This window comes from Bactrocera oleae, chromosome 4 (genome assembly GCF_042242935.1).
Source record: "Bactrocera oleae isolate idBacOlea1 chromosome 4, idBacOlea1, whole genome shotgun sequence".
NCBI classification, from domain to species: domain Eukaryota; kingdom Metazoa; phylum Arthropoda; class Insecta; order Diptera; family Tephritidae; genus Bactrocera; species Bactrocera oleae.
In genome coordinates this window covers 73,457,860-73,485,610 of record NC_091538.1, presented here as the reverse complement: position 1 = coordinate 73,485,610, position 27,751 = coordinate 73,457,860, and the positions used below count along the sequence as shown (strand labels likewise).

Sequence of the window (27,751 nt, the reverse complement as noted above, 5' to 3'; positions counted from 1 at the left end):
CGAGCGTATCTAACTAAGGCAAGTTCACCTCGTCGATCTCCGACTGCAGGGTCTTACCTTGGGATTAGGTGAATTCGTGGTTCTGTACCCATACTCATAAGTCGGTCACCGTGGCAGTCGACACGCGAAGAAAATATACAAATTTTTAATTAATTCTGTTTATTCTATTGGTTTGTCACACAGTATTATTACATTTGTTTATCGTTTATAATTGAATTGTTATACCTTTTAAATGTAAGTTAATTTGTTTACTTTTTATTTACACCCGATATGAAATGGGTACGTAGTCACATACATACATAAATGTTATTCACATACAATGTATTTAATATAAAAACTTATTCGTTTTACTTATAAAAAACTTATGATTAACAGAGTGGTATGATAGAATCTATTATAAAAAAATTTTACTCAACTTTTCCATCTTTTATCCTCTTATAAATTACTTGCTTTGATTAAATTTTATATTTTTTGTTTTCGCACTTAAGAACACATGTTCAATTGAAATTATATTATATTTTTGACTGTGAACTAATAGACATTTAGAAATGGATATTTCATAAAAATGTTGACATACATACATACATATGTATATATTTGAATATATTGAATTATGCAACTCAAGTCCGCATGTGATGCTAATTGTAGGAAGGACTATTGAGTAATGTTCCCAAGAGCTTTGAAACAATCTACATATATGTTTCATAGTTATGGACGGGGTTTTGGTGGCGGTGTACCGATATACAATAAAATATTTGTGAATATAGAGACTTTCAGAGTATTATGTATACCTTCTTGAAAGAAATGCCAATATTACATATGTATGTAAATACATACGTTGGGTGTAGACGCTTTTGTTTTGAGCACGCTCCTTTATGCATGCATGTACCATATGTACATAGTTGCATTATAAAATAAAATAAATCATGAAGCATTTAACTAAAAAGGACGTCTTGTTTATAGCCACTTTACTACAAATGACTTACTTAGATCGACAAAAAAAGAAAACGATAAAGCTGTCAAATATTTGAGACGATAATTAAATATAAGTTAAAAGTAAAGGTTAACTACCATACGACGAGTACTTAAAACTTCTGGAATGCTTGTTGCAGTTGTTTTTCGCTTCGCTGATAACAAAAACGCGTGTGCTTATGGATTCGATTTTGTTTTGGCTTTAAGTCCATTGATGTTGGCTTTTAAATTTTTTAATTTAAATTATTACAATATTCGACTTTGTTTTAACTATATGCATGTATGTATATATATAATGTGTGTATGCTTGTATTTCGATAGTTTTTTATTTGCGGCATAGCCAGCTTGCTACTCGTCTTTAATCGCTTATCGTTTTTTTTTTGTAAGATGCGTCCTGCTTTTCGAATGCACCCACTTGGTATGTGCATACGTATTTGGGTGTGATTAAACAAATTCTAAATTTTTTGTTTATCTTGCAAAGAGCGCCGCTCCGACCATGGTCAAAAATACAAATGTGGTAGTCGCCAAATGTTCAGCCCCGCCATAATATGCCTGCCCGCAAGCTGGTGGGCACACTGGGATCACCGTTTCGAAGAGATTGACGCGCGTTTCGGCCTGTCCCAGTTTGTTTACGGCCTTGCAAACATAGTCGCCATATTGACGTTTCTCGATGGTGATAACACGCAATGTGGAGTCGGAGTACTCGTCGGCGGTGGCAAAGTGAGAGATGCTGTAGTGCTGGTTGTTCGAGAGTTGAATATCATCCTTTAGCCAGACAATGGCCGGCGGTGGATAAGCTTCGATGTGACATTCCAAATCCATGTCATATTGGAGAGCTTGTCCCAAGCGTGGCCGTGGCACAGTGATGACAGGTGCGAATTCGACCTCCACATTGATGTTGCGACGGTCACCCTTGCTTACACCATTGTCGGCAACGCAATAGTAAGTGCCGCGATCTTCCTTCTTCACCGACTTAATCTTCAGTATGTTGCCTACGTATGTTGCGCTATCTGAAATAAACAGATGGAGGATTAAGGATTATTAACTATGAACTCCATTTATTATTAAACCTTATATAAACGATATGATACAAAATACGTTCTACATTTGTACATATGTATATGTTTAAAAAAATCAAACTTTAGATATACAGTATGTGTGATAATACTCTTTCATAACTTCCGTCAATATTTCAAACTCGACATGTACGAGTATATATGTACATATGTATATCTAAAAGTTTGTATCTTTATTCTTATATTTGTATAAGAGTTTAACACATATGATGATGCAAAATTTTTCCTCATGAATAACTCTATTCTAGAGGCAACTTCAAACACTGGCTTTACTAAATAAAAATATACACAGTGTAAAATTTGTTGCTATAATTTTATTGCATCTCAATAACTTATATAATCAGAACAGTTTGCAACCTTCAGTAACCAACACGAAGTTTAACCTATAACTTGGGTTTAACGTTATTAAAACTCGTATTTTCTAAGAGTGTAAATATTTAAGTCAAATCTCACTACCTGAGTGAAGCTCACGGCAAGTTCAATGACCTGTAATAAAATTCATTTTAACTCAGCAGGGTCATAATTTATTTGTGGATGCTAGAATTCGATAGAGTCACAAAATCTTTCAGATAAAAGAGCAATAAGCCGCGGAATATCAACGACATTCATTCTATACAAATACAAGAGACTTGCAACGTGTTAATAGGCATATATTTGAGTGAGGTCAGCATGAAAAAGGTCATCTTGTCAGTAAGGTGTAGCGAACTGATACCTGCTTTCTTAGAGTTGAATATGAAATAAGTCGAAGTTAATTCTCTCTCTTGGATAGCAGTTAAAAAAATTCTCATTTCAAAGACTCAGACTATTGGCTTAGTTAAGATTATGACGACATGCTTCATAGTTTATGAAGTTGTTCTATATTGAAATTAAACCCGGATTTAACTCTTATTTACAAACTGATGATTACAACTTGAATCGCTCACACAAATCTCTCACGAGCGACGCCGAAATTAGGTCAGGGGAACTTTAAAGCCTATTGTCTTTTAATTTGTTGATTGGCAATGTTAATGGATTTTTAATGCGTACAGTGCTGTTGGCTGCCAATCCCCGCTAAACGGTAGAACTCTGCGATCATGACCACTAAAACCGGACAACTACCAGTTGACAATTGCGAACAAAGTAGGCAGTTGAAATGGATCTAGTGCGAATGCACAAAAGAATTGTAAATATCTATGTACAAGTATACACGAATACAGATGCACAATAATAATTGAGCGGTTCACTAAATGGCTGATGGTTGGCATTGAATTGCTGATGCCATTTGAAATTTCCAATTCAGTGACGATTCTAGGGAAATCATAATCGCCCAGAGAGTTGTTGAGATTTGTTGTTGCGTTGATTGTATGGCAGTTGTTTGATGCTCGCACTTCCGGGAGTTGCAACAGAGCGGCTAACAATGCCATCTCAATTTCCTCCCCATTTATATTTACCATTATTCTTGTTTTAATGAATTACAACAAATATTCGGTCACTTTTATTATACTATCGTATTATTTGGTAGCGCAAACAGGCCGGCAACTGTGGCGTTAATGACTTTTCGCAAAAGCAGTAACCGTACTCAATGCAACAGTGCGCAAAATGGAACAAAAGGGATCATGCATAAATGAAACGGCAAACGGTGGCAGCAGCAAGCAGCAGTTGATTTAATAAATAAAAACAGTAAACAGATTTTTGCAATTCCAATTACCTCCCACCCTTCTCTATGTTACTTTAGTAGTTCGCGAACGTGCAGCTGCAACAAAATGTTGCAAATCTGCGACTCAGCAATAGCATTAGTAAATCACACCTTGCACTTCGCGGATTCAGAACAGTTGTCGAGGATAAATTAGCCAAGTAGGGATACACATTAGCATATGTCTGTAAATACAAACATGTAATAAATTTGTATACTACAATGTAAATAAAGGTAAGCGAGAGGGTGCGGTTTGCGGTTGTACGGATGTACTCTTGTAAATGCCACGGTTATTGTTGTTCTTCGTTGACATTACAACGATTCGCAAATTTAACGTAACTGTGCAACTCCCTCGCTACTTACACATATGACTGTGAACTCATATTTTTACATATATTTTGACAAAATGAGTGCAAATATACCCAGTGGGACTAAGTGGGACTAAAACAAGGATGACTAAGATTGACTAAAATGGGAACTTATTTCTTCTGGTGTAACACATGTTCTAAGTAGCTTCCGAAGGTGATAGATTTGTAAATATTTTTTAAGTCTAGACTGGTGGTTACAATTAGAAAAGAATAACTTTGATTTTCGATCTATTTGGTGGAAATCATATACTGGGCTATTGCACTTTCTTCTTGGGACCAAAAGCGCATCGGAGTAAGTGCTCCTTGTACGTTTTTACGCCCAGATATACTTTCCATGTGTGTGTTTGTGTGGAATGCATACAAATGCGTAACAACGCAGAAGCGTTGCAAGTGCAACCGAGCGTGTGCACACTGCACTAACAATAAATGACAGCAGCAGCAACAGCAGTCAGGCATCGGCATTGACGTAAATGCAATGAATAGAAAATGCAATGCATAGGTTATGTACTCGAAGTACACCAGCTGAAGGAAGTCGTAGCCGTGGAAATTACTCGCCGATTTACATTGGTTAGCCAGAGGCGGTGTTGCGACGTTGCAGTGGTGTTGTGTATGTTGAAAACCAAATAAATATGAGGAATTAATAATATTGCGTTTTTGGAAACAATTAAAAAGAAGCGTATAGGTATGTACGCGTATGGAAAATAATAATAAAATTGATATGAATTCCAGCTATGAGCTTCATAATAATCAAACATAACTTTAATACGAAAGAACTCCGAAGACTTTTGCCTGGTGAAAGGTGGAAATCTTTACCATTTTTTTGTAAGTAAAAGCTTGCGTTCGAAGAACTCGTGGAGAAGACGAATCGCTAGTTTTATAGGCTTAATGTACAATACAAGTATACTTTCTTTGGTCCATATAAAAACTGGTGCTGATGTTGACAACGTTTTATTCCATTGAAACTACTGATATCTATCCCCATATTGTTATTGCTATTGATGAAGAATTCGCATGCTGCAACGTTGCGACGCCACCGGCATCATTGGAGCGCGCAATTACCATTGAATCTGAAGTAATTGCAAATTGTGCTGCTGAGATCGTTGACGTGAGATTCATATATACACAAACAATAGCAAAACCAAAGTAATATAGGCAGCTGCTGCAATACAGTGGACGCATGTGTATTTGTTGCGCTTTGACTAGTTGACTACACGCACGCCCCCATAATCACCAAAGCCGCAGCAGCAATCGTTGGTGCGTGCAAAGTGCGTTTATATGTTGCAGGCAGCGTGGAATATGTGTATTCGCCAAAAAATTGCCACAGTCACTTTATTGCGCACTCGAACTAACAGCTGCATAAACTCCAAATAGGCAGTTGGCCCAGCAGCTCAGATTTTGCATTTCGAACAACAAAACGAAATTGAAATCGGGTTTGGAATTTGAAATTTCAAGCGCCAAATTACTGGGAAACATGAGTGCTCACAACACACATACATGGACTCGCATCCGAGTGAGCATAGATCAGAGAATGCAATTGAAAGAGTATCGGTGTATGCACATGCACTTGCTGTGCGTTTGTGGCATTCATTAAAGGTTTATTGTTGCTGATGGTGCTCATATTAGAGATTTTGTTATTGGTGATGCCATTGGCAGAAGTGCGCCCGCTAGCATTTGAAATTTGATTTTCCAACAATTTTCCCCTTCCACATACACATATACATATGTATGTTTGTTTGTATAGAGGCATGTGCTTTTGAATTACCGATGCACACATATTTCATTTTAATTTGAACATTTTTAATTTGGGAAATATTCGTGCATAAAAATAGCTTCTGCAGCACGCTTGTGGCAACACAAATGCGAAATGCAGCAGCTTGTTGACGCTTTACGCTGCATTTACAATACGAGAGGAGAGGCGCGGCCGCAAGAGCGGTGCGCTGGCGGACAAAAGTAAATTAAGTATTGACACATAAATCTCCCCCGACGCTGTGAATGAGCAACACTAAAGGGCTCGGTGCGCGCCACTCGTCCATGATTTCGCGCTACATTTGACAATTGCATTATGCATGCGGGCGGATTAGACTCAAGCAATGTGTAATTCCGCCCCAACGTGGCGTTCATTTTGAGCACAAGCACATATTGGTCTGCCCAATAAAGGGAAAATCATAATTTTTTTAAAACAAGAAAAAACATTAACTTCGGTTACACCGAAGCTAGAATACTTTTCACAGAAAAAAAGTTTCTGACCGGTGAGTTTATCTTTTCAAATATTGAGTTTTCTATACACGAACAATATGTAATATATATCGATCCGATTTGAAAAACTGTTGCGGGGATTGTAGTGGTGTCTTGGGTAATATTCTATGCCAAATTCTGTGGATATATCTCGTCAAATAACAAAGTGTTCAATACAAGTACTTGATTTTGCTCTTTTAGTTTATATGACAACTGTTGAAGAGAAAAGAAGGTGTTCAAAATTTAAGTGTGATATCGGAAACACCTGAGGGACTAGTTCGAGCTAAATCAACTCAGCTCGTCACGCTGATCATTTACATATACATATATGTACATAAGTTTATAATCAGCGTATACCAATCCGGCGGTGTAATTACGCTCTTTTTAGGTACCAACTTTTCAAACTAGTTCGATTCCAAACATATGCATCTCTGCCGCTGCAGCCGTTCTGATTTCTCACACAATTATTAAAAAAGTTCAAGCAAGCGATATTGCGATTGCATTATTTATTATAATAATTTTAAATAGTAAAATAGTAAATTTACATTGGGAGAAGAAGTCAATACCTATGACCTCGTAACATGCATGACAAAAATATAGACGTACATATCTATGTATGCATGTCAATTCATAATATTTATTATAAAATATTTATTATAAAACACATTGTAGGACTTCTCTTACAACAATTTACGGTAGTGACAAACAATCTTCAGTGTGATGATTAATTACAAAGCCGTAGAAGTGATTGTAGAATTCAGGCTTACATACATACATACACATATGTTTAACTTCCACTTATTACTGCAATATCAGAATGAGTAAGTAAAATAGAAAACATCATACCGTTATACAAAAGTTATAAACAAATGTGGAAATAGCAGTACCTCCGATGATGAGTCACAATACCTCATCGTAAAGAGTAAATAGAATGAGAAGCAAGTTGCAAAATTAAATGTGCATATATTATATTATATTATACATATCAATGTATGTGCTACATATGTATGTACTTATGTTGGTTACAAAAAATTACAGTGAACGCTGAGTAGAGTGACAAGATCGCTCGTCTCTTGCTTGTATTGTTCTTTCGTTAGTAAAATCATTGTTAATTTAAGTTTTAATAATATATTTAACGTCTTTCGGACATTTAGAGCATTTTAAAACAGGGCTATGGAACAAAAAAGTAAGAAAAATAAGTCAGGGTGAAAAAACCCTTAGTTTTGGAGGCTATATTTTGCGTGAAATACAAGTATGTTTGAGCTTCAAAATAACTTGTGTATGCATTTATGTTTTTGTCCATGGAGTATGCGCACATACCTTATAAATCTGATAGTTCAGATCATCAGAGTGTGATGATTAACTTATTATTGCACTAGTAGAGTGACGGAGATGTATAAACGAATGCTTGTTCCTAAGAATTTGTATATGTGTAAATTAAATGATACAAATGAGTGGAAAAGTATGTAATAAAAAGTATCTGGCGCAAATGCGGGGATAACAATTGACGATAAAACCAGAAAAAGCAGGAAAATATGCGTGAGTAATAATAAAAAACAGCCTAAGCCAGTAAAAGAACTGAACTTTGAAGTACTGGAGCGTGACTTTGAATGTTATCGGTACAGGTGTCATGTATCTATACATATAATATATATGTATGAGTACATATGTATTTCTAAACATAGACAAATAAAATTTTAAACAAGTTCTCTTAAAAAACTACTAATAATGAATATGCAATACATTTCCAGGCGATTTGAACAATATATAGTAAAACCATTCTAGAAGGCTTATACCACATATTTCATATGCAATAAGCTTATAAATAGATCAAGCAACGATCGTTACGCTCATCAATTTGTTTACGTACCTACAAATGTACCAATATACTATATGTAAGTATATATTTGTGAGTGAAGTACAAAAAGAAGTGTCTGAGTAAAGCTTTCACAAATACATGCACACAATATACATACATACATATGCTGTCTCATAAGCAAAGTTAAATAACAATTAATTAAGTATTCAGCACGTAGACATCAGTCTCCAATGCATTCAAAGCTTTCACATACAAAAATATTTACATATAACATAAGCATATAACTCTGCCTTGCAGTACAGCATTAAACTAGTCGGAAAAATCCCATTTTAAGTATTTTCTTGAGTTAGTTCACTAGTTAGAAAAAATAAATAGGTCCATTTTTATAGTATAAAAGGGTATACAAATATCTTAATTTTGAGTCGTCAGTTTGGATGACAGCTATAAGCTATATTGGTCTGATCTGAACAATTGATTTGGACATTGTAGCGATGCCTTGGATAATAAGCTACGCCAAATTTTTTGAAATTCTTTGTCAAATGAAAAAGTTATCCATACAAGCATTTGTATATTTCATAGGGTCTCCGACGTTTCCTTTTACCCTGATCAGGGTATAAAAATAAACAGCACAGAGATTGTGTTTAATGAACATACCTACTGCTTGTTTGTGAGTTAAAGTTCCACCAACATACAAATGCACATAATACATATGTCCCCAAACACTTAAACAGAACACAAAATAAATATGTAGAGAAGTTTATGTATGTATATAATATGTACTTCTACTGGAGTAAGTTGAGTTTCGCAGTAATAAAAAACAGAATATTGTAAAAGTTGTACCAAAATGAGGCTTTTGGGTTCAAATTTATTAAGAAGGTTAAATGGATGTTTTGAAAATTGTTTGAGCCAATATCATTATTAACATATGTATGTATGTACATATGTACATGTATGTGTACAAATGCATGTGTGTTTCTAAGAGAGCCGCAAGGGAAATTAACAGACTTTTCTAATTATGAGTTATGATGCTATGATACTAAAACGTTTGAATTTTACTTATAATAGACAACTGTTCGACAATAGCGTCGTAATGATGCATGGGAAATTATTTTAAATCCGCTAAGCATAGCACTTCTTACACTTTTTTAATTCGGTAAAGCAAACACCTTGTATCTTTGTCGAATAGTCATACAAATAAATGTACAAATACATATACACATCGGTGAGGGGATCACTATTTGCAGGCATACTGTTGAAAGTGATTGAGCAGAAATCCATTTGGTAAGACAAACAGTTGGACAATGAGTCCATAAAAAGAATCCGATGGAGCAAGGGGAATGTAGAGGGGCGAACAAACAGGTGGAGAGTCAGTTTATGAAGCACAAGTGTTGCACCTCTACAAGATAACACAGGTAAACGCTGGTGAGCACCTTGAGTAGGTATATTTGCATGGATGAGCTCGTATGTAACCGATCACTGGTTACAGTGATTCTTATTCTTCTACCTTTTTCCAAACCATTCTTTGTTGGCGGATGCAGACGCAGCATTTCTTGATGCAGTTACATTGCATGCTGTGCTTAAATGTGACTTTTTGTCTTAGAGTTTCATTCGCCAGGATGGAAGATAGACACGTATTGTCGATGTATGTGTTGTGCCAGTAAGTAAAAATAATTTTGAACTATGAGTGTGCATTAAGAAGTAAACCAACAACAACCAATGCGCGTCTATGTGAACGTAATTGTATACCTGCCACATGCCACATCGGAGCGTTTGCTGTGCACCTTCGGATGCCATTTTACTTGACGCGTTGATGAGCATTTGCTTAATGATAAAAGGATAGGTAAAGGTTCCGAGATACCTACAAATAGATAATGTATGTATGTGTGCCCAACACTAGATTCTACACTACTACTACGCCCGGAATAAATAAATAACACTTTTTATCAACCGCTCTGGCTGTTAGTAGAAATGAAATATGAAAACAGAATGTAGGAAAATTAAGGTGCGGCAAGAAAAGTCAGGGCAAGACACTGCCTTAAGAAAATGCATTCGCTTTGAAATCTGCTGTTTTATCGCTGGATAAGTCCGTAGACTGCGGGTGTGATGGTATTATGGCGGGAAATGTGGTAAGTTACCTGCGAAAATGTTGAAAATAGAAGCGTGGAGATATTCGAAGCATACACAATAGAGTAAGCTGCCGCACTAAGCGCTGCATCTGTAGCTGTTGATTCTCATTTGATGGGCACACGGCTGCTGAAATGCTTGGCTGAATTTCAGTTATAAGCCGTTGAAATGTTGTTCGATTCTCTGTGTTCGTTTCGTTTTTGGTTTCTTTTTCGGTTTCGCTCTTTAGGTGGGGTTAACGAATAATAAATGAGTTTACAATAACGTACTGCCTGCGGCCCCATTGCTGTTACTTTTTCTGCTTGCTGTTACTTCTTTTGTTGTTGTTTACGTTTATAATGCCAGCAACAACAGTCGTAGCACAGTAGCAAGTCATCTTCGTATTTTTTTGGGCTTTACGGTTACGCCAACATTTCGATAGTTACACTACCTAGACGGCCAATTCAGCGAACCCCAAAGAGCATTGACACTAACAAATAACATTAAGTATCTTTTGGCATTGCTTCAAAGTGATAAATGAACTTGCATTTTTTGTAGATTTAATTTTCCGATCAGAGGTGTAATTTTCATTTACTTGGTGACAGGACATACATATATCGGCACACCTTTCAGCGTTAGGTGAGAAGGTTATAGTTAGCTAAGTTTTAGTGTCACAATGTGTTGTTATTCTTATCGTAAAGCAAGGAATGAACCTCAATCCGAACTTAAGCAAACGATGATAATAAGTTACGAATGTACATAATTTTCGAGGAGTAGTTTTAAACGTTAGTTATAAAAACGTTAACACCAATGAAATCAACCTTCTGAAATCACCTATTTCATCCATAACTGAAAGCTAATGGCAGAGATATCGGTTTTTGACTCCACAACGGTTATGCAAAAAATGGCAACCACGCAATCCTTGAAAAGTCCATTATACAAAGTTTCCCCAAAAGCTGATAACTATTTGTTGCTTAATCTTTGCCACGCCATTAGGATGACCCCACCATCCATTTAAACAACTCTATCCATTGGACGATGAAAGTGCCTCAATGCAACCCTCGAACTAAGCTATCAGCTTTGACAGGGCCAATGTCAATGTCAAAGTTAGTGTTATAGTCATTCGATAGCCATATCATACCCCCCAGCTGCGATGTGCTGTTAGAGGAAAGAGATGTTTTCCAATTTCATTAGGGTGCCATTTTGCGTTAAAATCAAAAAAGCAGAAAAACGCTGAATGTAAGTCTTGTTGACAGGAACAACTGAAAACAACGGTTTTTACAACAACAATACCCTGCGAATTCCACCAATCAAAAGCGAGCGGAAGGCAGCAACAATTGCCGCATGTCTGCCTGCCAGCCTGTTTGCCAGCTCGCCTGAGCGGCAGGAAAGCGTCCAAGAGTGTAAGAAGGAGGGTTGCGTGTGAATGCAAGGGGGATGGCAGAAAAAAAAAATATCATCCCGTATGTGGCAGCTGAACTTAAATTTTGATGTTTCCGTACATGTTTCCTGTTTGCCTGGCGGCCATGTTTAGCTTTCTTTTCAATTTCCTGCAATTTTACACGCATACTTCATACTTCTTCACCTTTGCAAATCAAGTCAAACGGTTGAGAATTTTCATAGCAAGGAAAATATACCTTTGAAATCAAATGATATGCAAAAGAAGTATGGAAAATGAGAGAAATATTTGCCAAATCTAGAAAGGAAGAATTCTCGCAAAATAACCTAGGAATAGAGTGTTGGATGTAGAAACAAAAATATTATATGATTAAAAAATTTACTCAGACTTAAAACCGCCATATGAAACATATTGTTGGAAACTTGGTTCAGTTCCAGTGTCGAAACAGTAACTTTTGTCGACTGCTACTTATTTTAATATTTAACCGATAAGAAATTCACATTCAAAAAACAAATTGAAATACAGTGGAGATATGTGTACCAGAACACAATTCGCTGGCGTAATTTGCTCTTGACGCCCTTTCACGGTGCAGAAAGTCACGAACCACTACTGTCGTGCGGGTAGCGGTTTTTAATGATGATTGCGTTGCGTTGCATTTAATTTTGTTGCATGCTGCAAGTGACTCGCATTGGATGCAACAGAAATTTCATTGCAGCAAGAAGAAAACGCCGTTTCTTGTTGTGGGGTTTTTAACTGAGTGGGTTGAAGACGACGCCAATGTGTGACTCATCATATTTGCAACACACGTATTCGCATACATGGTTAGGTGCATATGTATTCACGTGCACAAACACATTATATGTACGAGAAAATACATACCGAGTTACTAAGCAAACATGTTGGGACCGACATTAACTACCGCCGCCGTAACATGTTACTTGCGTCATTTTGTTGTTATTACGCTGTCGCTTCGACGCTGTCGGGTGTTACGCCTAATGACATACTGTTGTTATGGACGGGTAACACCCCCAAGACAGCCAAGCCCTCATAACCAGAACCCGTTTTTCTTAGGCTATGAGCGAAACCGTGAGGTGAAGCACGCAATTTAAGTACAAGTATACCTGTGGGCTGTGACAGACCTTACGCGGCTGCCTGGCGCTTCGTCATGCCGAAGGAAGTGTGTGCGGCATAATTTTTTCTTACCTCTCCCACATTTGCAAATCCAATTAAAAATTCTCGCAATTCCGCTTTTGGTCTGGGAGATGCTTATGAATGATGGTTGGGCTCTCGGTAGTTAGTGGTTGCCGGTTGCACTTAACGTGATTTTCGACCTGAAAGAATTTTCACTTTTTAGCCTTGTATCCCTTAATGCCACCGACTTTTATTCACATGGCATTACTTTGCACACGTTTCTCCTTTAGGTTTAGAGATGGTAATGCGGTTGGCTGGCATACGCATACGGGATACTTTTCATACCTTCGCATATTTTAATTGATTTTTTTTCACTTTTGCTTCTTTTGCCTCGCTACACAGTCACATCGCATATGGCGGCAAATATACACTTTTTTAAAATACAAATGTTTTACATACATACATATTAGATACATACATATTACATATAGTATATTACATATAGTATATGTACATATGTATGTATGTATAAATTACATATTGACGGTAGTGCATGCATCAGTGGGAATTGTGTGGCAAACCTTTGCCTTATTTGGCATTTGCATTTTGTTTGAGTGCAACATCATTTTTTGTTGTTGAAAATTGCATACTTGTGCACATTTTTATACTCCCCACCACCCTCGCCATCGCCGTCACCATCCCCGTCGAGCGTCATTATTATTGTTATTCTTATTGTGGCTGTTCTTGCCGCTGCAGCCGCATATCGAGCATATAACAAGCACTTGAGACATGTGAATGCACCCACTTTGATTTTTGTGTGTTTCCAAGTGACGGCGACGATGGTAATGGCAACGATGGTGTCGCCCACATCATTCCGTCATCCCTAGCGCTGCAATCTGCAGCCACCCACTCGAAGCAATGTGTCGCGCCGCCACATTATGACGCATTGCATTTTCAAAACATTTCTATACACTCTCCTTGGCTTTGGCAATGGCACTGGCAGTGACACTCACGCTCAATAGCGATCCATATTCGCACATAATTGTTCGTATCTACAGATGAACATGCACACATCTGTACATACTCGAGCACATGCCGGTTAAAAATATTTTTCATATCTTCAGTTAAGCGATGTTTCCTTCTCTTTTAAATTTCCTTCGTTTAATGCCCGTCAATTGCTCTGAATGCCATTGTAAATTAATTAAATGATTTTACTCTTATCTCCGATCTCAACGATCTCGATCACTACCATAACAGTTATCATTTCACTCAGTGTGGGTGAAATCGTTCAGATATGGATTATGTGTATTTGGCTAAGCCAAAACTTTTGTAATTTTTAGAAAACTAGAAAATTACCGTTATTGAGTTCTTATGAACACAATAATAAATAAGTGTGTTTACTTATGGTATACGAATTATGGTACATGACATCGCGTCTGATGTAATTAAAAATGTCGAAATTGTACTAGGTACTTTAAGATAGCTTTTACGTCTACGGATTCAGAGCTCTATATGAATAAGTTTGTACTACAAAAATATAGTTATGTATACTCATAAAGTATCAGCCACTAGTTCACTGGAGCGCAAGTAAGTAAGAATTTCAGTAAATATTTCAGAAATATACTAATATATTTTCAAATATGCAAATAGAAGAGTCCACGCACCTGTACAAATAAAAAAAACGGTTATGAATATTGCGAAGAAATTGCTCTTGTTATTTTATTTTCACACGAGTGCGAAATAAATATCAAATAAAGCCAATTCAATTTCTAAATACTCTAAAAATTATATGCATATGTATGCGACCGGTCGGAGCGGGAAACCCTTATTTAACATTGGAATATTTGTAATGGATCTGAGTTCACAAAAATTGTTGCAGTTTTGTTTTTGATGCACATTACAACTAACTTTTTATTTACTTTTGTTGGTTATCTCTATTATGCAACTATGGCAAGTAGAGGTTGCATAAGACCCAGCGACGTTCATAGAGACAACAATTTGCATATATATCTACATACATATATGAAATCAAGATAATAATTCACACGTCGAATATCGTCGAATATTTATCTTTAATACAATCGTGTTACCCCTAAAGCTATTTGTTTGCTTAAGATATAGAAAAGTCTATAATACTTGTATTATTGTTGTATGGATACCTACATATGTCTACATGTACATATGTAGGCATACATAATTGTAAGTTAGCTAACTGCAACAGCAATTAGGCTTAGTGAAACAGCGAACTGCCCGAGAGCATCATAATAAAGATTAAATAACATCCTAAATAAATATTTGCGAAAGCCCTAACGCAAACATGAAAATAAATTACACCCGTAAACTGCGTGAGGGAACCGACAAAAAACACAGTTTTGAGTAAAACGAATTGTAGCCAAACTATAAAATTAATAAATAAAGGTATGTACCAGTTTCCGAGAGGCGAGGATTTGTGGAGTTGTGTGAGAAAACAACTAGAAAGTGGGAAAATGCGAATAACGAACATACATAAATACATTCATATGTATGTATATATTTGTCGTATTCAAACAAACGGTGATATTGAAAATCACTGGAGTTCGAGTAAAAAATGTTGTGTCGCAATACATACAAAAATATGTAGAAATTAAAAAAAAAATGAATGCATACACAAATAAATAAATAATATGAGCGGCATTTCTATTTTTTCAAAGACCCCTATAATTTGTTTCATTGTAATTGCCGTGCACAATTCCTAAAACTTCCCCTACAAATTTTGGTTGTTTGCATTTGAACTTTTTTAACAATATTTATAAATATTGTTACAGAGCGCACCACTTTCGTGATATTTCGCACAGTACATGTAAACCGTTGCTTTAATTTCACCGTAAAAGTAATGTTTCATCCGTTTGGCTGAGCCTTTTGTTTCTTAGTTGTATGGCATCGCTTATCCGTAAGTATCTGCGTAAAAACACTTCCGCCACCACTACTCATTCGTGAGACTATTATATTTTCTTCCTACATTGGATATTGCAAGCGACCGTCTCTCAGCTCGTCCGTCCAAGTCATCTTTGCATTTGCACCAGTTAAACCCTAAAAGTACTCAACGATGAGCACCATTAAGGCGGATTTTTCTTTATGCCCTAACTTGCCCTACTGTACCGTGAAGACAGGCGCTTAGGCGCATCTACTAAAACTAGCAAAGTATTGAGCAAGGATGGGTACGGATGCGCAGATTATAATTAGAACCCTGTGCAGCGGTGGTGCACCTCGAATGGGCTAGAACCTATGAACTTACACACACATTAAATATATAAAGAAAAGCTTGATAAACCTGAAATTCAACTAGTTAACTAGTTAACTACATGTGCTACAATAAGTATGAATATGTAATATGTCAGTAGATGTGCGTGCGCATGTGTGCGCATGTTCATGTTTTCATGTGACTTCTTAACTCGCTAGACAGCCCAACGTGGCGGCCTAGTCCGGCATAGGTACTCCGACTGTCAATGCCGTCAACATTGCTGATACCTCATACACATGTACATACGTACATGTACGTTCTTTTTTTCTTTTTCATGGTATTGAACATTGTTAGAAATGTGTCTTAAGCGCTGCTTATGTTTTCTTTTCCTCATTCATAGTAGTTAGCGTCTTATGCTTTGCAAGGTGTTATAGATTTTCCCTTAACAGTGTGTACACAATATAATGATATGTATTATGTAACGATAAAAACACATTTTCTTTAACTTTCTCTGAGATAACTGATATTCACACAGGAGAAATTCTTTTTTACGTTGATAGTTTTAGTGCTAGTAATAGTATTTTATAGGTATATCTTGATTCCACATTGCTCATAACGCTCATAATTTGTATAAATGATCGCCATGTCTGATTGCTTTGACGTTTCTTAATGCTGAGAATTGCCAATAAACTTATATTTATAATTCAGTATTAGGTGTTGCTTCGACCACTATCTCCAATTTATCGTTAACCATCGTTGTATGTACTTATGTTGCAAGCATCGTTTCTATTGGAATATGCAGTTTTTGTATTGTTTTCATTATTGCCAGATCATTTGATTTCAATGATTTCTGTACAAACAATGCATATGCTCTCTCAAACTACTCTATTCCGGCTACTTAGACGCTCCCGTTGACTTCGGCTTCGTAGCAACAGCTTGTGCGCCAACCTCGTGTGCTAAGTGAGTTCTGTATATATGTATGTATATGTAAGTGCATCGGCCCTGCATTTGAGCCCACAAAAAAGTTGAAAGTTAATGGCTAGACCAACGCGCGAGTTGATACTCCATACACAACTCGTTTCTCCAGCAATTTTTACTTCAACATTTTCTTTTATCGTTTGTTTTTACCATTGAGTACCTCTTCTTTTAGGCGTGTGCCATTGTTGGTAAGTGTGCAGTTAAAGCTCCTTTAGACCATTCATTTCGTGCACGTTGGTCTGGTTTTTGTTTCCCTACATACTAACATACAAACACCCACATGTACATATGTGTTGCCCATCGTCATGTAAAGTCGACTACGGTTTGTTGGCTTTTCAAAAGGTTTGCTGTTTAAACGTTTCGCCGTCATATTGCCATCGCAACATGTCAACAAACAAGTTTCAGTTTTCTTTGTACGTGCATTCGCTAGCGATTTCTTTTGATTTTCCTTTTTGGTAAGAAATGCCGGTTTTCGCAATTTTGCTCGTCTTCACTAGTGCTTTACTCGCCAAATTGTCACACATACACATACTATCATGTCCTGTACTCTATGTGTGTGTGTTCAAGCCACAACAGTCGCGACTTTTCATATGCATTTCTAGCCTCTATTTTATACTCTTGCAATATTATCTTCATATTTGTATGTTCTAAGGTAAAAAAGACCGAAATCGGACTACGTTCACGCCCACTTCCCATATGGCACGATTTTATTTTCCATCTAAATGGATGTATCGGAATACAAATTTTCAAAATCGGGCTACCACTGTTCAAGCCCCATATATCGATATGTTATTGAAGCAAATCCTTTGCTGATAACAGTATTCTTGCTTGTCAAAAATGGGTTGGATCGGATGACAGCTTCTCTTAACCGCCATATACCTTCTACAGAGATTGTCAAACTTCCGGTTTACTTTATACCGTATATATAGGATATTAGCCTAAGTTATCTTAGTAAAAAAGAGAGAGCGTGTTCTTTTACTAAAAACAATGTATATTTGTGCCTAAAATGGATCAAATCGGAGGAAAACTTTCTCTAGCCCCCATATATGGTAACTAATTCACGATTTTCGAATATTCGGCTGACTTCACTCCATATATAATATATTGGTGATAGTAAGTGTACCTTAATTAATGTTAATAGTTTGTGGTTCTGTCAAAAGTAGATAAAATCGGTTCAAATCACCCCCTTTTCTTAATATACAATTTTCAAGTTTCCGGTTGGCCTTCCCATACACTACTAACAAGTCGTATGATGAATATGTAGTTCAGTGTATGAGTAATATATTTATAAAATCACCGGATTTGATCCTAATGAGTTGCAAGGGTATAAAAGGCTCGATTATACCCGAACTTATTGCTTCCTTACTTGTTCGATGAAATTTTCGAAACTAGCATATAGATCAAAAATAGTTGCCTTAATCTAACACTAACACTAATTAGGAAAGCATAGCTGGATTTAAACTTACTCATATGAACGGAAATCTACACTATTTTGTTGCATTTTTAAGTCATACTCACATACCCACATGCAATGTCAATAGAGGCAATTCATAATAAGCAGTCGAGTGTAATTCAATTTGCCGACACAATGCAAAATAATAGCAATTTTTTTTTATTTTTAAATTCTGGTTCAAGTGCCTAATTTTGTATGCATGACTGAGCTTTCTAGTCTTTTGCTCAAAGTAGCAAATTGACATTTTCGGCTGTGCTCGTAAGTGCATACGCAATAGAATAATGTTTACATCTATACAAACATGAAACAACACAAACACACAAATGTATTTGTATTAATGCGTTGCCTATTTGTAAGTGGCTGGCTACTTAACCCTTAGTGGGGTGTTGTTTTCGTTTCCAATTATTACAATAAATGATGTCATTTGGCTGTTCATGTATTACAATTTCATTCCCCCTGGCTTTTAGCACTCAAGCAATTGAATTTTCGAAAACTGCTTCAACACTAATTAAGTGATATGGAAATTTTAATGATGCTGCAACTTGTTCGAGTAGAAGTTTACAGGCTTTAACTGGAACAAGCCTTCTTTCACAACTGGTGGAAGTAATAGGCTCAACGTATTTTTAGTAAACAACGGCGAAATGAGTTTGTCTATTATTTTTTACTTGAAAGATCATTGCATACAGTTCGGGATAGCGCAGCTTTTAGTAACATTTTTGATCCAAGAAGTCCAATTGAAAGTCGTTAATTTATATACTGTAATGATGTGTTTCTATTTCGACCATTTTGTTTGCTTTTAACAACCAGTCGACATCATCTCTGCTGTAAATAAATGTCACTCTATTTTTGCACAATTTGATTTTGAAGTTTTCGTGCAACAAGCCGATTTACATTTAATTATATCTGCGCCGCTTAAATGGGAATCACAAGCACGCATGAAAGGAGTCACACGCCGATTTCTCACTTGCGATAAATAGTGAATCAAAGTTTCATTAAAACTACCCTGGGGAAATACATGGAAGCATCGCATTTTCAAACATAAATATTGTATTACACGCATATTTGTATGTCCAGATGCCACAGAACTGTAGGCATATCCATAATGAGATTATCTGTGATCGAAAATATCGCCCGCTGTTCCAGTATGTCATTCGTTTATAAAAAATTACAGTCATTTGACTTTGTAATAAAATCATATATCTGCAAATGAGCAGAATAGCGTGTGGGTGTGCAATCAAAGGCATTGCACTTCAAATTTCAAGTCGTGATTTCGAAACTATTGAATATACATATGTACTTATGCTTGTATGTAATGTATTTCCCTACAATCGAATTTCTTTATAACTCTCAATTTGTGTTTTTATTGTTCGAACTGTTTGTTTGTCAGCAGCTAGAGGCCAAAACATGCAATTTACTCGCGATGTAAACAACGAGCGTATTAGCTAAGGATACAGACGAGGAGCGTCGAGCAAACAAAAGCTTATCCCAGCGCTCGTTGACACTGACACTATGGGAGGCCAAAAACACAAAAGGGTGTCAGCAGTCAGAATCACGTCTATTTCACACCGCGCTAGACGCCGACAAGCACAACATACAATGTCTACGTAGCTGCATTTCTATTACGCCATTGAAAAAAAAACTCATTCATCAATGGGGAGGGGATTTCGGAAGCAAACAAGCGACTATTTTGATGCGATTGTCCGTCCGCATAGCCATATGTACTCTTAGTTGTGTGCTGACGAGTGTTGTACCTTGTAATATGAAACCCTTGAGCATTGAGCGTGCGATTGAAATTGCAACTGCCCGAGGTATCGTTTGCAGCGCACAAACCCTCGAACGCACAAATAAACAATTGCAACAGTGACGGCAGCGGCAGCGGCGACACCTCACCACCCTATCAACAGAAGTGTCAAAATAATTTTCTACTGTTTCGTATTCTTTTTTGTTCGCCTTCCATGTGTTGCTGTTATTTAGTGCCGATTGCAGTACGATTTGTGATTTTGCTAGAGTGATTGTCCCATGGGAATAAACGTATAGGAATACTAATATACATACATATGTATGTATATGCACAAATGTGTACGTTATTTCCAAATAAAACACTTGAGTATTGAATATGTTTTAAGTGTGTGTCTACTCGACGATACACCGATTTGCGTCCTGTTAAACCCCTGCTTAATATTGTATAATGGCCTTTTTTGCGCGTTCATAAATGGAAATGGAAATTTTAACGGTTCATATGGCACGTGAAACACCAAAGTACCACCGTGCAAATTGTATGAAAACAAACATCATATAAAAGAAAAGAAAAGGTATACTAATGAAACAACTATCAGCAAAACAAAAACAAACGAGGAAATAGTCTGCTTTGGGTTTTTGTGAGCCAGCTGCATTCATGACGTCGTTGTTAGTCACTGCGTTTTTTGGATTTTCTCGTTGCCCTCACTTTTTTCTTGTATTTATTTGACTGCAGAATGCGCCAATTACCTTGATGACTTTACATTTTTCATAGTGCAAAACAAAAGAGAGAAAACAAATACGTGCAAACTTGTAAACAAACCAAAAGGGTTGCATTATATGAAGTACGGTAACTCATAAAAATTAAAAATAAATAAAAACGAAATACTGTAAACATTTCAGCAATTCGTTTCCGCATAAATGCAGCAATAAATAAAAGCGAATCGATTTGCATGCAAACTGTGAGAACAGCCTGTTTGTTTTGCCAGCTCTACCGACCGTTGTTACCAACTTCTTTTCACCTTTTGGCAAGTAACCATATGGGTATACGCATTTATCGACAAAATTTCACTTAGTTACTGTATATACTATTTACATATGGTCCAAATATACATATGTACAAGAGCGAGTATGTACATATGTTATTAAATATAAAATATAGTCCGCACAGTTAAATGTCGGGAAGGTCCACGCAGCGTCGAATTCAATCTTACACACGAATACGTAAACATTTATGTTTATGTGAAGGTCAATGACCTATGTATGTCGCCTCTTCAGAATGTGCGGGTAAGAAGTCGTGGATGGTCTATTTAACTTAAAGAAGCAGAAATTTAGATCAATTAAAGGCTTTTAAGTATCACTTAACCTTAAATAGTAATTGACGAAAACTAATTGTAAGCCCCAGGCTTTGCAATTATAATTTTATGTTTAATGATAGCTCTTGAGGCAATTTTTAGGTTCCATATACATATAAAGTATGTTGAATTGGCGCTCTAGTATTTCGAAATTTTTTGGAATATATTCTGACCATTGCCCCAGCAACAAAGCCAAAAAGGCTCAGAGCAAAAGCATTCATCTTGCAATAATACACCGTTTCGTTTGTCCTCGATTTCAAAAAAAACTGGCCACATGAAATACGCGGATTTAATGCATCTTATATACATTATGATATATACAAGTAGACTCATGTTTGCACTCGCAATACTGTGGCTTTGTGCCTGCTGGTTTTGACTTCCTACTCTGCAGGCTCTCATTGTGGAGCGCGGCGGCAAGTTTCATTTTTTGTAACTAATAATTTATGCTTTGATTTCATTTTTGCATTTCAGCGCCTCAATTACTATTTTTTTACTTTTGTACTTCCTGTATTGCCTTTTCTGACACAAAAAAAGCATGAACCAAACCGACTGTGACCGACCGACATCTTTGCTATAGATTCGTTGCGCCTTTTTGCCGTGTCGCTCTTGGAGTTGCCGCGGTGTTGCCATGTAGGGATGCGTTGGGTTTTGTGTCCATTACCGGTATTGTTGTTGCTTGTTTGTTTGCATTTGTTTACATTAGTTACAAACTGTGTTTTTGTTCGCCACACTTTTTTGTGTTCTTGTTGTTTTTATATGTAGCTGAAGGCTTTCATTTCCACATAAATATGCATTCACACATGTGCATGCATATATGCACGACGCACCTCTACATGTGAAGCAAGGTTGGTTTTGGCAGCGCTCTGCAAATGCGAGCATAAATGTGTGTGTATGTATGTGCAACGAATATATAATATAACGGTGTGTCTATATGAGCAAACGAACTTACCCGCCCAACCGCATATCTACCATACCGCCCATTTTGCGCATGAGAACATTTCAAGTTGCGGAAGCAATTGCGCGTGCTGAAGTTTTCGAATATTCCTTGACAGGCACGGCTCGCCAGAACTCAACTGAACTCAAAGCAAATATTGCAAAGCAGCGCATACTTGGCCACGCCGACTCTATTCGACCCGAGCCGACAGGCGCTGACAATCGCCAAATCAACGTCAACGTTCGTGTTGCGGGCGACAGAGCGTAAGCAAAGCGCAAAGGGTTCTCACTCTCACACAAACATACATATGTATATGTAAGTATGTATTTGCAATGTAGTCGTCATTGACGCCAGCGCTTTGCAGCAGCAACTCATTCACATACATACAATGGATTGTGACTATTTCAGCGTTGCATCGCTCTTGTGTGTTTGCACATGCATATTTGCGCCCATTTCAAAGAAGCTTTTGTCAAAGGATTTAAAAAAGTGTGAAGCGGCTTTGCGCAACCAGTCGTCGTGTGAGATAAAGTTAAGCAAACTTCAATGGAATCAACAAAGGCAACAACAGCAACAGCATCATCAATAGCCGTGCAACCGCCCAGCCCGCTTGTTGGCCGTATTTTTAATGGATTTTGTGTTTCTTTTATTTTCATTTCAGCATCCTTGTATGTTTGTATGTATGTGTATACTTCGCATAATATTTATTCCCCTGACGTCACAATAAATTCTCACTTTTAATCCCTGTTTAAACACGCCTTAACGTTCAGTAAATTCCAAAAACGTGTCAAAGCCATTTAGTCGATGTTTCAAGTGGCCTTTTCTCTTTTTCAATTTATGTACGAGTACATATTAACTGCTCAACTCTATTGTATATCGAGGAGTTAAAAATGTATTCACTCACTTGCGCACTCGCAGACTCAGAATGGAAAATGATACAGTATCACGGCCCCTTCAATTCTATGCAAAATATATGAACTTGTAGGTTTTACATATCCACATACATACAAGTCGTATGTATATATGTATATTCATATGTATGTACGCTAAGAAGTCATTGTGATGAAGGTTAATCTATGTTTAGTGATTTAGGTAATGAGTCAAATTTTTAAATTTCCCAGAAGTGATGTATGTAAATTGTAAGCTATAATAATGATAGTGGAAAATATAAAGTTTGACCCTTTTTTAAATTTAGACCTATTTTTGAGCAAAAGAGGCAATTGACAAAAAGAAGCAAGCAATATACCGGTCAGCTGATAAGAGTTTTCTGTGCGAGCATTTGAATAATAATATTTTGCGATCCTTAACTTGCCTAGCTTTGAATATTTGTGCATATACATATGTATGTACATACTCGTATTTAACCTTTCACCTCTTTTTATATCATTACCAATCGTTGAGCTCAATAAATAAATAAATATCAGTAATATATTTAATAGACGTCGTAGGTCACCGAAATTTCAATCTTGAACTGATTGTTCTTTCAAAAGATAAAAGGCCCTAGCATTGTACTATAATTCCCATTTTAACGAATACTTTTTATATATAAGTGTACACCATATAGAAGTACACTTATTGCTTAATTTATAATAACTAAATTATTCATTCCGTTTCCATTGCATCTGAATCCACGCAACCGGAACGAACCCATACTTATACCCGCCCAAGAACTGTAAGCTCGGCAGTATTCTTCTAAAACTATTTGAGGTTTATTTATTCCCAATATTAACTGCGAATTTTATTGAAATCAAATATAGCTGAAAATATGCTACCTTGCACTCATTTCAATTATATTACACGAACTAAGTGTTTTTAAACCGACTGAACCTTTTCCCTGAAAAGGTTATCAACGATAAGAGCAATGGGCAGCCTGTCACCAAAATCAGCATTCTACACGAGAATCCTTAAAATACCTATTAATTTTAATGTCATTACTATGTATAGATGTGCGTAAATACATCTTTACACAGCCATACAATAGCACTGCCAGGAAGGATCTTTGTTTGCCCAGTACATACAATGAACTTTGCCTTTTCGACTGGTTGCTGTTCACCTGCAGTAAACACCTGCTGCGGAAAATTGCAATTTCATATATTTAAAGTGCAATTAGTGCGGCGAAGTGCTCGCAAACTACAACCTCACAGACCCATGCATACATACACACAAACACAAACAGTTCCTTAGGTAGTTCTAACGAAGAATGACCGGCGAGTATTTGTTTGTTTACTTTAGGCAACGTGGATTTCCCAAAATGTATAGCATTTGTATTCATAAAGCATGAAAAATTGCATATCTAATCCCTGTAGGGTCATTATAAATTTCATTTTAAATGAAAACAAAAAACTCTTGTACCTTACGATGAAAAATTTTACACTTGTTTTACAGTAGATTTTGGTGGTAAGTACTAAATTTAGGCACTTTATACGAGGTGACATCAAATAAACGCCAACGAAACGTTCACCTGAAACTACTAACATACAAATATACATATGTATATATTACATGTATATATTACATATGTATACATACATACTATATACGAAACAAGTGACGAAAAATCGGTGAACAGAGTTCGTATAAGGGAGAGCAACTCGCTGAGCGATCCGTGAGAAAACCTGTTTGTGCACCTGCAACTGGTCTCTCAGACTCGGCGATTGGTAGTCGAATGCTAACGGCGTTAGAGCTTGCTAAGTAACAGAACAGAGGCAAAGTAGCTGAGAGTGGTTTATGTGTGTGTTTATGCGCGGGTGCGCACAACTAGTTGAATGTACACACATATAAGAATGTATTAAAAAGTTAATTATGTGTACTATTTAATGGGTGATTTCATAGACTCATATGTATGCATTTATAAATACTTTGCATTATACGGGCTTAGTTCGAAATTTGCTAGATTAGAAGTTAAGTCGCAATTAACTTTCACTACGATAACACAGCCCATCCTCAACGAAAGTTAGCAATTTCAGGGGAATGAAAGCTTCTTAAGCTTAGTCAATTGCATACTGTCTTACTTGTCTGTGCAAATGTTTGTAAACTATACACACTTCCATACATACATACATACATGCACGAAGCGTTTAATGCTCGCGGACATGCGAACCCAGCACCAAAGTGGGACAGTCCCTTCGTACCCCCTAAGAAGGACAATGGGAATTTGGGTTTTGCGAATCGAAAAAATGAAAACTAAAAATTACGAAGTTATTTACTAATGCTTTTATGTACATTTGTACATACATACATATGTATGTGTATGTATTGTCATAATTATTGTTACGCTTGAGACATTGCATATGGAAAATAAGAGGCACTAAAGTTTAATTAACACTGTCTCTCTGACCCCTATTTGCCTTCTCATCTAAATTTGCTTAATTTATTCAAAAGAGTCACCAGCCACATTGTTCTTTTTGGCAATATAAACAGTCCAGTAAACGCCAGTAGTTTTTATAATAGACATTTTTATCTGGGTCATCCACGCATTGGGAAACATTAGGACGAACGCTAGTACTGATATTGGAGAGCAGAGTTTTTAGTACAGTTCTTGCTATAAAAAACATGATTGCTTGTATGCTTAACGAACGTCTCTTGTTATCCTGAAAAAATTTAAATTTTTCAAAGAAATGAGCTTACCTGTTGGTAGGATGGCGTTGTTCTCACGACGCCAAGTAATTGACGGCGTCGGATACCCGCTGGCATAGCATTCCATCTGCACTTCACTGCCTTCGCTCGCCACTATCGATTGTGTTGAATTGTCGGAGATGACGGGTGGACGACGAACGGAAAGCTTCACATTGGCACTGACTTTATGTACGACAGAAATTACCACTTGACAGGTGTATGTACCTGCATCGGTCTCCTGGATGTCCTTGATTTGCAGTTTATATGTTGAGGAATTAGGATCATAACGTAGAGAAAATCGTGAATCTTTAATAACCAACGTTGAGGCGGTCGACAAGAAGACAGGATCGGCATCCGTCTTTGACCACAGTACTTGATAGTCACTCGCGTACTGTACCGAGCAATCGAATTCGACCGTGCCACCAATATCCTTAATTTGTTCTTGTGTAATATACGAAATTGTTGGAGTACGCTGCGCTTGCGCACTGCCTGCCAATAGCGCCAATAAGCATACCACAATGGCGACAAAGGAGGTGAACGATGAGGACATGGTGTTGGCCATGAAGTTGGCTGTCGATCGCTGTTTTTTTGACAACAGGCTCATTGCAATAAAATGCTTCTTAGTATAATTTGCGCACTGACGATTTTCACGAAATTTAATAAACTTTTTCTGTAAAAAATTTACGCACCACACCCTAAAATAACTTTATGAGTGTATATACTATATGTATATATATTACAAAGTAGTTTACTATATGAATAAATAACTTTCGATGAATACTCTTTCGTTGGCTAGCTGATTGGCTTATTTGCTGCTTCTTTCTGCTCGTAGCTTTTTTAACTGTTGCCTCTGCTTCGTTTTAGTGAATTTCAGAGTCTGGCTTTGGCGATCACTTTGCATCCATTCGAATTACACACGAAGTCCGAATACACTTAAAGCGTATAAATGAATAATACTCAGTGCAATTTTCTTGCGAGACCTACATACACTTTGTTGTTGTTGTTGGTTGCTTATGCTTATAGTCTCTCTTTATTTTCTGTATTCCATCTACTTCACATTCGGATGCTGACGGTTTTCATCTTAGCTTTAAACCACAGTTCTTTCGGACACAACAAAAATAAGTACAACAACACTATAGAAATATATTTTCTTTAGCCTCTTGTTTATTGCTCACTTTACTATTTGTGATGGCTATTTCGTTGCTTTTGTTACTATTTATCAAATAAAAACGAGAAGAAAGCAACTCACAAAAGCACACACTCACACACGATTGTTCGTTTAAGCCCAGTTTAAAACTCAGAAAATAACACCGTTCGAAAACACCGTTCACTGCTCGAATAGTACGTCCACAAGCTTTGACTGTTGCACAGCGAATGATATAAAACACAGCCGTAGATACAAATTGGCGCTCGTTCGCTGACTGTGGTGGTGTGTACTCGTTCTTTTGTTCGTTAACTTTTCAAAAATTACACCAATAAAGATGGCGCGGAGCGTAAGAGATTGCACTTGTATGGTTGGTGAGTTTCCCGTTCGCTGATGAATGCAGGTTCTAATGTGTTGGTGTTGGTAAATACGCGAGAAAAGTAATCGCGACTTGCTGCCAACAAATCGGATATTTAAGCCACAAAAGACAACCAACCATTGTTAAGGTGGTCATAATAAAATTCCAAAGTCAAAGACAACACA

General features: G+C 36.9%; 1 protein-coding gene across 1 annotated transcript; it reads right to left on the bottom strand.

Annotated features, from left to right (window-relative positions):
* Window positions 1-142: 142 nt before the first annotated feature.
* On the bottom strand, window positions 143-27,454 carry Lac (septate junction protein lachesin). The gene is made up of 3 exons (XM_070108664.1): window positions 26,817-27,454; window positions 26,077-26,759; window positions 143-1,982 (listed from the first exon to the last, which is right to left on the bottom strand). Exons 2-3 carry the CDS (start codon window positions 26,666-26,668, stop codon window positions 1,441-1,443), a joined length of 1,134 nt encoding a protein of 377 aa, XP_069964765.1. The 5' UTR covers window positions 26,669-26,759; window positions 26,817-27,454; the 3' UTR covers window positions 143-1,440.
* Between the last annotated feature and the right edge of the window lie 297 nt (window positions 27,455-27,751).

Excerpts from the sequence above, each read along its gene's own strand:
- Lac (XM_070108664.1), bottom strand. The coding sequence starts at position 26,668 with ATGAGCCTGTTGTCAAAAAAACAGCGATCGACAGCCAACTTCATGGCC. Across the intron at positions 1,983-26,076 it reads CAACGCCATCCTACCAACAG|ATAGCGCAACATACGTAGGC; the intron begins GTAAGCTCATTT and ends TGTTTATTTCAG.